Source organism: Rana temporaria, chromosome 5 (assembly GCF_905171775.1).
Source record: "Rana temporaria chromosome 5, aRanTem1.1, whole genome shotgun sequence".
NCBI lineage: Eukaryota > Metazoa > Chordata > Amphibia > Anura > Ranidae > Rana > Rana temporaria.
The window spans coordinates 394115696-394128233 of NC_053493.1; the positions used below are offsets into that span (position 1 = coordinate 394115696).

General features: G+C 39.6%; 1 protein-coding gene across 1 annotated transcript; it reads left to right on the plus strand.

Annotated features, from left to right (window-relative positions):
- The first annotated feature begins 3098 nt into the window (after nucleotides 1–3098).
- Nucleotides 3099–9289, plus strand: LOC120941523. Its single transcript, XM_040354957.1, has 2 exons — nucleotides 3099–3505; nucleotides 5735–9289. The coding sequence occupies exon 2, from the start codon at nucleotides 5964–5966 to the stop codon at nucleotides 8463–8465; it is 2502 nt and encodes an 833-aa protein (XP_040210891.1). The 5' UTR covers nucleotides 3099–3505; nucleotides 5735–5963; the 3' UTR covers nucleotides 8466–9289.
- The last annotated feature ends 3249 nt before the right edge of the window (nucleotides 9290–12538 follow it).

Below are 12538 nucleotides of genomic sequence, written 5' to 3' on the forward strand. Positions count from 1 at the left end.
ACAGATTCCCCAGTCCCTTTCTCTGCAGCCTCAGCTAAAATGAATGGAGAGAAGCTTCTCTTCATTCATAAACTGAAGCATCGTAAACGCAGATTGCAATGCTCAGTCGTGCAGTATAGTGTGAACCCAGCCTTCAGGCTGGGTTCACACTATACTACAGGACAGCAGTAGGACTTTCATCCTACATTGATCCTAGATCCATCGACTTTCATGAACAGGATACTACTTTGATCCGAATTTGTGATAGTCTGACTTTGACCAATCAAAACAATCCCAGAGTGAAATAAATTCCTTTTACTGCTGCTGTAATCACATGTTGGATGTCAAAAGTTGGATGGTTAGGACAAGGCTCCTACTTTGATCCGACTTCAATGATATTCAATGGACTGAAGTAGGATCAAAGTCGGACCAAAGTAGTGCAGGGAGCATTTTCAAAGTCGGACCGACTTGTATCGGACCAGTTAAGACGGCTCTCATAGGGAAACATTGATTTTCACACGTCATGCGACATGAGCTCCTAATGTCGGAGCGTTTGTCGGACAAGTGCCCCTCCACCCCACAGCACCCTGCCCTCATGTTGATGAGGACAGGGCCTCTTCCCGACAACCCGGGCTTCTGTCGCCTTCTGCCTTCTCCTTCTGCCTTCTTCTTCTGCCTTCTTCTGCCTTCTTCTTCTGCCTTCTTCTTCTGCCTTCTTCTTCTGCCTTCTTCTTCGCTGTTGACACGTCGCTTCCTCCCACTGTAATGCCGTGTGCGGCGGCTCGCACTGACTTTTATAGGTCTCTCATGACGTCACAGTCCCATCATGCTCCGGGTGCACGTCATCTTTCTAATAGACATGTATTTTTCTGACACAATGATCGTCTGTAATACCCCTTGAAGAAGGATCACAGATACCGAAACGGCTGTCGGGTTGGACTAATTTTTGTCTCATGTCTGTTTAATTGTTTTATATAATAGGATCTGTACACCACTTGCATGTGGTCCTTGCTAGGACACTGAATGATGTCCTGATTTGAACTATTTAAATAAATTTGTTATATACTTTTCTACTAATTCACGTGTTTGTGTCACTTAAAAAGTCCCACCCTTGAGGGGGTATTCCATGTTTTTTCCATAACTTTAGGGATGTGGTGACTTACAAACACTGACACTCTCCTGATTGTGGGTCCCTTTTCTTTTTACTTCCAGTGATAAGAACTCTTAAAGCGGTAGTAAACCACTGGAGAATAAAAAAACAATAAAAAAAACTCTAAGACAATGGCATGATGCGTACTAGCACATTATGAAATACTTCCTTTAGAATGAAGCCCTGCAGCGGCACCCGGTCACTACTGAAGAGGCTGACATGCCCCCCCCAGCGTTTCTTCCATGTTTGCAGTCTCCAGCGCTGTGAGTGGTCGGGGCGCAATGACGTCACACAGCCCTTGGTTTTCGGCAAGAAGGTTCAGACACAATACGACGGGCCTTTTTGGAGGAATTTTTACAGAAAGTGGCTCAGACTGTTTTGTGGTCTCACCATCTCATTGGACGGGGCTGAAAAGAGATTCCCAACCCGTTCCACACAATTTTGCATAATTCTTTCTGTAATATATACTTTTTTGAAACTCAGTTTATATTCCCATTTATTTTCGGTTTTGGAGGTTTAATCATTTTCAAAAAGTTCAGCCAAACCACAACTGATTGAATTTTTCAGAAATTTGTATATCTCTACCCAGAACCCTAAACCAGGATTTATCCCAAAGGAACTCAGGATCTCTTATGAAGTGTGCTTTTATTTGCTCTAACAGAGGAAAAAATTCTTCTTGACTCCAACCGGCAATCAGATATTTCTTGGATCAACATTCTACAATGTTACTTGTTAAACGTTAGTTTAGTGGAACTAAATTGTAACTGAGCACCAAAGACCTGAAACACTTTTTCAATCATTTTTAGTATTCAAAGCAAACTCCTCCATCCATTTAGGGCCAGAGGGGGGGGGGGGGGTTGGAGAGGGTGTTCCACCCCCCTTCCACCTGCGGGAGGGTTCCGTTAGCCTTGCCTAGGGCCGCGCAGGTGACAGGATCAGAGAGCGGACTCACCAAACTGCACGTCTCAGTTGTGCCCGTCATGCTGACCTCATGCCTGACGCCTCCTCTACCTACCTCATGCCTGGTGCCTCCTCTGCCTACCTCATGCCTGGTGCCTGCTCTGCCGACCTCATGCTGGCGCCTCCTCTGCCAACCTCATGCCCGGCGCCACCTCTGCCGACCTCTTGCCTGGTGCCTCCTCTGCCAACCTCAAGCTGGCGCCTCCTCTGCCAACCTCATGCTGGCGCCTCCTCTGCCAACCTCATGCCCGGCGCCACCTCTGCCGACCTCATGCCTGGTGCCTGTTATATTCTAAAATCCCTTCCGGAAGGATTTTATAAAGAATATATATATTCTTGTTAATATGAATGAATGTGAGACTGTTTGAGCTATTAATTTTCTTGTGTAAATTCGCTGGATTCGATATTTGAAACTCCAAAAACGTATAAGTTTGAATATGAAATATATATATATGTTCATTTGAAATGTTTAATGTTGTAAGTAAAGAATTGTATTTGATTGGAATGTGTTCTCCTATTGAGGTAATTCATATGGCTGTTTCTCAGTGATTGATTAGCTAGGCCACATTCTGTTTAGACTGTGATTTTAGCTGTGTAGACCTTTCACCTTTTCTTACCTAAACAAGCCATTTCCTCTTGAGATCTACAGAATATTTAGACTAGGTTCTCAGGAGACATTACCTATGTAAAGGTTGAGATAGATGTAAAACAGATGTTGTATCAGGTTTTCATTATAAATCACGCCCTTTGGGAGGGTATATTTCTGAGCGCGAAATTCAGACAAAGAAATGTCTTTGAGATATAAACTGAAGGTCTGCCAGCTGGGGCAGAACTCGCTCTTCAGCCATCTTGAAGGACTCTCTCAGGCACCATCAAGAGGAGTCACTCAGATATTTTGCAAGCATACAGAAGCAAGTCTTGGAACACACATCTGATTAATTTGAAATTCTTATTTTTTGAACTCTTATTTGAAGCTATTTTTATACATTGAAACTGTTTTGTACTTATATTAAGTGTGTACATTAAACACACGTTTTTTATTCACGAATCTGTCTCACGATCGATTTAATAGCAGTAAGTGTGCTATTTAAATATAAGCCAAGTTATCAACTTTATTTCATTGGCTAAGCCAGCCAGGCTTTGAACGATTTTCAAATTTTATACCACTTTCTCAAAGTGCTATCGGAGAGAAGTAGAGTATTGAGTAATTTTTGAAACGTTTGACGAGAACCTAGAAGTCAACAATCAGCCAGTCGCTCATTTTGTCGCAGTTTTTTTACAACTGTCCCTTATATCGAAAGGGGGAACATGTTAGTACTGAGAGAAACTACGGAAAGAGTTTGACGAGAGCCTAGAAGTATTGATGTATCGTGAATGACCTGGAAGATTCGTAGAACACGGAAGACTTCTTATTCGGTGAGTAAAATCATGGAATGTTTTAAATGTTCAGCAAATGAATGTCAAGGTTTATCGAAACAGATTTGTTATTCTGTTTTATGGAAGTCGTTATATTTGCAATGTTTAGAATCTAATCTGGCTATTGATGCAGAGAGATTCTCGTTAGCTAAAATTAAAAGGAAATTAAGTAATGTAATGAAACTAGTTACAGATTTTAATTCAATGATTTCTGAGGTAACAGAAATACATTCAGAGGACACTTCGGGTAATGCAGGCAATATGCAAACACATGAGAATGTATCTACTGCAGCTAGTTGTTTAAATTGTGGAACTGTATGTAATTATGTTGAGCGGAGTGAAAAAACGCAGTCAGATATGGTATTAACAGAATTTGCTCAGTCCTCAGATAAAATGGAGGAGATACCACATGCAGGGAAACAGAATAATGTTATTGCAGCAGACATTAGTAAAAACACAGTGAATGTTTTTGAAAGCATTTCAGGCAATAGTGACAAGGAATGTGTTACGTTTGTTCATTCTAAGAAGCAATGTGTTTATCCATCGTCATATGCACAGAGAAAGCAAGTTTTCAAATGTTCTTTATGTCGCAGGAAAGGTCATATGGCAAAATTTTGTTGGTCAGTGAGTGACAGGAAGTCACGTAATTTCAAAACGTCTCCAAGGCGTTATGAAGTTTACTCTGTAAGATGGAGTAATCATAGGAGGTATAATTTTCAAGTTAGACAAGAAGAACAATATTATTTAAAGTACAATAAGCCATTTGTTACTTCTAATGTTACGCTGGGAGGAAAAAATAGGCATGTTCCTTAGTGAGCGGCATGGAATTTATGATTTTTGGTTATGACTTTTTGGCTATGATTTTTGGTATTGCATAAGGATTATTGAATAAGGTTTTGATGTAAGTTCGACAGATTTCATGTTGGGAATCAGAAAGTTGAATATTTTATTTTTCTGGCAGAATTGCAGACAATTATGAAAGAAGAGATTTTAAGTGGAATATATGTAACGTCTAGCTCATGAAAAGTGAAGTGAAATTTTAAGGAATATTAATTGGTTTAGAAAAAGAGACAGAATTGATTGTCTTTTTACTTGTATAGTGTAGTGGATGTGCATTGTGCAGTAAATGTAACAGATCATATTGAAGTTTTTTTAAGACATGAAGGGAATTGATTTTAATGATAAAAGAAATCGAATTAATAAGTAAGGATTTATATATGTGTATGTATGTAGTGTTATTTGTTTCAAACATTGAGTACAATATATATTATTCCTATCTCAGCTCTTCACAGTCCATCCTTAGTAATTTTGGAGTAAGTGACATACATCCTTGTGATTTAAATTTCGCGGTGTTTTGCTTCCAAAGCTCTCCTTTGTAAGAAAAGGTGGGGGCCAAAGGGAGACATGCAGACGTGCTGACAGCCTGATAGGAATCACACACACACACTTTTGAAAATCACACACACAAGGAAGTTGATCCAGTTTGAAACACATACACATACGCACAATATATATATATTTATACTATTTTTATTAGTATTTTGAGGTTTCTATTTAAGAGACTTTAGCAAAGGAAGTAGGTTTTACATGGTGAAATGGTGATTCAACCTGAATTGGTATAATTGTTGCAAGGAAAACAAACACACAGATACCCTAATTTGCTGAAGAACAGAAAAAGGAATTTTTGTTCCTCTACAGGTTGATTCGACATCTCCTATGGTTCATGAGAACGTTGATGTTGCGTCATGACTTTCAATGGGTTTTTGTGTCTTGTTATACCTCAACACCTTTAGGGAATTCACTAAATTCATTCATGAGAGTTTAGGTCACTTTGGTAAAAGAATAATTGTTTGATTTTCTTATAGTAAAGTTCTAGTGGGACAAAATGGAATACATAACAGACAGTGTAATTTAATTTTGTTTTTTTTGAGTAGTGTCAGAAGTATAGCATCTTCTGAAACACTGTGAATTTTATGACAGGAAGGAAAATGTCATTTGGTTTTTCAATTAATTTTTTTTGTCTACGATGCACAGAGGGGCAATAGAGAAAACATAATGATTAATGGTGTAAGTTCAAAGACCTCTCAATTCAGTGGAATATGCACGTAGACAACAAAAATATGGATATACATTGATTAGTGGAAATGGTATATTATGAGATGATAATGTTATTTTATGAGATAAAAATTTATATTTTGAGATAAATGATACTGCTTTTCTTTTTTCTAGGAATGATTTTTACAAAAATTGATCAAAGAAGGAAAGATGACTACAAAAGAGATGAAAAATCTTAAAGAAAGAAAGTTGATCATCATCGTCATCGTCACAGGATTCATTTTTTTCTCTATTGACATTTTTATCAGTGGTAAAATATATCACAAACTGTTCCAGCCATGTAGAGGTTAACAGGATTGACAATTTTCTCAAAGACATTACAGTATTAAGAAGCAAAAGAAATATGGACAATGATATTAATGTAGATAACACATTGGATAGGTTTAGATATACCAATGTCAATACAGCTGATGATTTGATTGGGTATATAGCTGTGGGACAGGGATATGAGCATTGTATGGAATTATATTTCATTCATAGTAATGAGGTGGAAATAGAAGTTAAAATAGAGTCGAAAACCAATTTTGTTAAAATGCAAGGATTTTATAGGTCTAATAACATAACCAAGACTTTTGAATGTAATATACTGATTAGAGCTTTTTGGTCATTATTTATAAAAGGTAATGATTCAACAATCTGGTCAGGAGATGTTAATAATGATATGTCAAGGTCTGGAAAAATATTTTATCCAGTAGACCAGTATTATTACCTTTTTCAATGTTTTGTAAAAATATTAGACCCAGAACATCTAAATATAATTGGAGATGAAAAAGGAGACATTGTAAGAAAATGGGATTTTAGAGTAATAAGAAAATCTACTCAGTTACGAGTCAAAATTAGCATTACTGTGGTAGATATTATTGTTCCAGAGATAAAAGTGTCACCACAGTCTTTAAAAGTCATTGAAGATGAAGATGGATTGAATTTGATGTGTAGTACTCAGATATATTTACCTCAAAATTCATTGTTAACTTGGAAAAGGAATGGTGAGTTTTTGGGTAGTTTTTTCCACAGTACAACTAATATAATTCACAAAGGAATTTTTGGTAATGTGAATTGGATCAATGATAAATTTATTTATCATCAATCAGGTGTATCTTTAAATGATACTGGTATATATGAGTGCTGCATATTAATAGAAGGCTATCCCTTGAAATGTGCTAATGCAAGTATAATTGTCATGTCCCCAGGGAAAACTCCATGTGTTGGTAAAAACAGTGTTTTTGCTAATCCCTTTCAGATTAACCATTTACAATCCAGAGCTCTATTGAGAGAGGGAACATTCGTCATTATATTGTGGAACTTTAATATTTCAGAATGGAAAATTTCTACAAGGTTTCCACAATGTCAAAGACATTTGGTTAATATGGAATTGGGTATTGAAAGATGGTTTGGAATCAATAGTCATAACAGAAATAGACGTGGTATTGTCGAAGGAGCCCTAGGGGGCATAGGTATAATTGGCAGCATTGCAAATAGTATGGATATTAACACGTTAAAATCTGATCTTGAGTCAGCAGGTTTAGTGGGAAGTAAAGGTTTTAAGATCCAAAGAAACTTAAATCAGATATTAGAAGATATGGTTATTAAAACAGCCAATGTAATGGGTCCATCCATACTACATCTTCAGAATATTACTCTCAATTTAATGACTAGTGAAGAACATTCACATATTGCCAGATTATGTTTAGAAATTCAAACAGAATATTCCACTAATTTTAAAATAATTGCACAAGCTTTTCAGAGTGGAGTTACCCCTCTTGGTATATTGCAGAATTTACCCAGAGAATATGCATATGCAAGAAATCATACTGATTTATGGGTAAATAAATGGTTAGGATGTAGTCAGGATGTATGTTACAGTTCTTCTATGATTCCTATAGCAGGGAGAGAACAAATTTTGGTTCCAATTACTGTTTTGGGATTACCAATTAGTGATACTCAATTATTATTTTATAAATTGCAGTATACAGATTTTGCGCTTAACAAGGATAATTTGGAATTAGAACAATTAGATTTGTCATCATGTTTACAATTTCAGTCTAAAGTTATTTGTTTACCTAATCAAGATAAAAGTATATTTCATTCTTGTTATCATAATCATACATTATGTTCTGCAAGAATAGAAACATTTGAAGCTTCTTCTGAATTAACTACTCTTGTAGATAAAAGGAAAGTTTGTTTTCAGATCATGAAAGATACAGAAAGGGTTCAGACTTTCTTTTCCTCTTGCACAAACACAGAAAACCTAAAACGGGGATTGTATTGTGCAGAAGGTGATTTAAGGGCTATAAATGTAAATGGTATAAGAACTAATTTATCTCATCTATCATTGAGAAATGTTAGTGTTAGTCCGACATTATATAATTTGTCTCAAATAGATGAGTTTCCATGGAGAGAATGGGTTAACATAATTCAAAAGGATCAAGGTTTATTAATGGCTCTAGCTAAAGAACTCAGGAATGCAGAGATATCGTTTAAACATGAGCAAGGGAATTTGCAAGAGGTAGTTCACCAATGGTCCACTTTAACTGGTTCCAGTTGGTGGCATCAATTTAAAAACAGTATATCTATTTGGGGAAAAACTTCAATTACTTCCGCAGCAGGAAATATTTTATCACATCCTATAGTTATTATTTTTATTATTATTATGTTATGCATTATATATCAATTATTTTTAATGTTTAGAATGAAAAAATTGTATAAGCAAATCAGAAATGAAATCAAGAAAGGTGACGATATGTTGCAAAATAAGCTTAAAAGGAGATTAGGTTTTGGAGTTGCAAATTCGATGACAGGTGACAATGCATTTGGAGTTATTAGATCAAAGTCAGAGTGTTTGTGACATAAATGGGTGTATAAATGATTAGGAAATATGGTCATTATTCATATTTCAGAGGGGAATGTTATATTCTAAAATCCCTTCCGGAAGGATTTTATAAAGAATATATATATTCTTGTTAATATGAATGAATGTGAGACTGTTTGAGCTATTAATTTTCTTGTGTAAATTCGCTGGATTCGATATTTGAAACTCCAAAAACGTATAAGTTTGAATATGAAATATATATATATGTTCATTTGAAATGTTTAATGTTGTAAGTAAAGAATTGTATTTGATTGGAATGTGTTCTCCTATTGAGGTAATTCATATGGCTGTTTCTCAGTGATTGATTAGCTAGGCCACATTCTGTTTAGACTGTGATTTTAGCTGTGTAGACCTTTCACCTTTTCTTACCTAAACAAGCCATTTCCTCTTGAGATCTACAGAATATTTAGACTAGGTTCTCAGGAGACATTACCTATGTAAAGGTTGAGATAGATGTAAAACAGATGTTGTATCAGGTTTTCATTATAAATCACGCCCTTTGGGAGGGTATATTTCTGAGCGCGAAATTCAGACAAAGAAATGTCTTTGAGATATAAACTGAAGGTCTGCCAGCTGGGGCAGAACTCGCTCTTCAGCCATCTTGAAGGACTCTCTCAGGCACCATCAAGAGGAGTCACTCAGATATTTTGCAAGCATACAGAAGCAAGTCTTGGAACACACATCTGATTAATTTGAAATTCTTATTTTTTGAACTCTTATTTGAAGCTATTTTTATACATTGAAACTGTTTTGTACTTATATTAAGTGTGTACATTAAACACACGTTTTTTATTCACGAATCTGTCTCACGATCGATTTAATAGCAGTAAGTGTGCTATTTAAATATAAGCCAAGTTATCAACTTTATTTCAGTGCCTCCTCTGCCAACCTCATGCTGGCGCCTCCTCTGCCAACCTCATGCCCGGCGCCACCTCTGCCAACCTCATGCCTGGTGCCTCCTCTTCCGACCTCATGCCCGGCGCCTCCTCTTCCAACCTCATGCCCAGCGCCTCCTCTGCCGACCTTATGCCCGGCACCTCTTCTGCCGACCTCATGCACGGCGCTTCCTCCACAGACTTCATGCCCGGTGCCTCTGCCGACCCCTCCTCCGCCTCATGTTCCCCAGCCAGGGTAACAGCGAAGTTAGCGGGCCCTGTCTCCATCCTTCCATGTTTCCATGCTTTATTTTGCTGAGAAGTCCCCACCCCCAGCATTTCTGGCTGTTGCCATCTTTAGCAAGGGCAAATGATTCATGTAAATTTTACTTCCTGTAATCTATCTGCCCCTAGCTCAGGCATGCAGGCAGGGAGTGTGCTTAGCTGAGAAGACCCCTCCACTCTGCCTTCAGATAAAGGGGAAAAATGCCCATGAAGACCCATGGGTTGTATGCCATTATATTGGCCTAGGCCAGAAACCAGGAAGCACCGAAGAAATGTATAAAAACATGTAAAATATGTAAAAAATAATATACCTTCCTATCTGTTTATTAATGCTACCAGCATGTAGATTAAAATAAGTGAATAAAATAAAAGTTTAGGCGCTTATTTGTGTTCATGTGTGTGACAACAAATGAATAGGAAGATGGAGACTCACCAGAGGTGTTTGACCCCTTTGTACAGGATGGTCAAAATGCACATTTGGAATACCAATTGATTCCACTGTCAGCACCACTCCAATGGCCCCTTGATATTTGTCTATAGTAGGAAAAATAACTCCACAAGAGACATGGATATAAAGGGCCAGATTCACAGTGAGAGTACGCCAGCGTATCTACTGATACTTTCTACTCTACTTTCAAATTTACCCCGTCGTATCTTTAGTTTGAATCCTCAAACCAAAATACGACGGCTTCTGGCTTCGATCCGACAGGCGTACGGCTTCGTACGCCTTTGGATCGTAGGTGCAATACTTCGGCGCCCGCTGGGTGGAGTTTGCGCCGTATTCCGCGTCGGGTATGCTAATTAGCTTTTTCCGTCGATCCACGAAGGTACGCACGGCCGTCGCATTCTCTTACTTCGTCGCTAGTCGGCTTTTCCCGGCGTATAGTTAAAGCTGCTATTTCGTGGCGTATAGATAGACTTGCCATGTTAAAGTATGGCCGTCGTTCCCGCGTCAAATTTAGAATTTTTTTTTGTGTGTAAGTCGTCCGTGAATATGAAAGGACGTAACTCATGTCTACGTTCAAAAAAATGACGTTGGTGTGACGTCATTTCGCGCAAAGCACCGCGGGAAATTTAGAAACGGAGCATGCGCATTTCAATCGGCGCGGGGGCGCGCTTCATTTAAATGAATCACGCCCCCCTACCCGCCAAATTTAAAATACCAGCCGAGAAATACACTACGCCGCCGTAACTTACGGCGCAAAATCTTCCTGGATTCGAAATTCCTCCAGGTAAGATACGGCGGCGTAGCGTATCTCTGATACGCTGCGCCAGGGAAATTATTTGTGAATCTGGCCCAAAGTCTCATAGTAGTATATTTATTTGAATGTTTTAAAAGCAGTGACAAAAAATATTGCACTCACAAAGTGCCTGGCCTGGCACTAGGTAACACAGCGTGTGCGGATATGGCTTGGTGGCGTGCTGTTCACGTCTCGCTCTGGATGTTGAAGCCTGTGTGGGGTATCAAACTGGACCCGGAAGTAACAGACCCTTTCCTTCCATGTTTTACCCAGTGCCAGGCACTTTAATATGTGAGTGCAATCTATTTTGTTACTGCTTTTAAAACTTTAAAGCGGAGTTCCACACAAAAAGTAAACCTCCGTTTTTCGGAACCCTCCCCCCCTCCGGTGTCACATTTGCCACCTTTCAGGGGGGATGGGGGTGCAGATACTTGTGTATTACAGGTATTTGCACCCACTTCCAGGAATAGACTCCCGCAGGAGTCACGCCCCCTTCGCGTCACCCCCCGCTGTCTTCTGGGAAACACACAGGTCCCAGGAGACAGCGGGGACCAGTTACGACGTGATGCGCGAGTCGCGATTGCGCAGTAGGGAACCAGGAAGTGAAGCCGCAACGCTTCACTTCCTGATTCCCTCACAGAGAATGGCGGCGGGGGCAGCCGAGCAATTGATCGGCTTTGGGTGCTGACATTGCGGGCGCGCTGGACAGGTAAGTGTCCATTTATTAAAAGTCAGCAGCTGCTGTAGTTGCTGGCTTTTAATATATTTTTTTCCGTGGGACCTCTGCTTTAAATGAGGCTTACTGTATTTATTGGGGTATAGCGCGCTCCCGCGTATAGCGCGCACCCCAAAATTTGCCCAGAAATTCCTGTGAAAAAAAGATTTTTGTACTTACAGTTTGGTGTCTTGCACGGCGTCCATCGGCGGCCTCGTCGGGTCCGGCGTCCGTCTGCGGCTTCGGGTGTCCTCTTCGTTGGGTTCGGCGTCCTTCTGCGGCGTCCTCCTCGCTCGTTTCCCGCGCCGAGTTTGAATACTGCGCCGGCATATACCGAGCGCAGTACACTCGCGTATAGTCGGCAATGCTCGCGCTGACGTCCTGGACGTACAGGACGTGAGCGCGAGTGTAGCCGAGACTGCCCGACTATACACGAGTGTAGTGCGCTCGGTATATGTCGGCCCAGCATTCAAACTTGGCGCGGGAAAGCGGGTATCGGCGTATATCGCGCACCCACGATTTTACCCTGATTTTCAGGGCAAAATAGTGCGCGGTATACGCCGATAAATACAGTAAATTAGACTTTTTATCCATGTCTCTTGTGGAGTCATTTTTCCTACCATAGCCAAATATCGAGGGGCCATTGGAGTGGAGTGGTGCTGACAGTGGAATCAATTGGTATTCCAAATGCGTATTTTGACCAATGATGGGGCACTATTTCTCCCATTGACACCAATCATGGGGCACTATTCCTCCCACAGACACCAACAATGGGCCCTTATTCCTCCCATTGACACTAATGATGGAGCACAGGTGGCAAAAAAAATTAAAAAACAGGCAGGGGTCATAAACTTTTCCTTACTCCATCCCATATTTCTCCCCTTGCCACCAATGATGGGGCACTATTCCTCCAACTGACATCAACAATAGGTC

What these genes read in the sequence shown, in the direction of transcription:
- LOC120941523 (XM_040354957.1), top strand. Translation starts at nt 5,964, where the DNA reads ATGGACAATGATATTAATGTAGATAACACATTGGATAGGTTTAGATAT.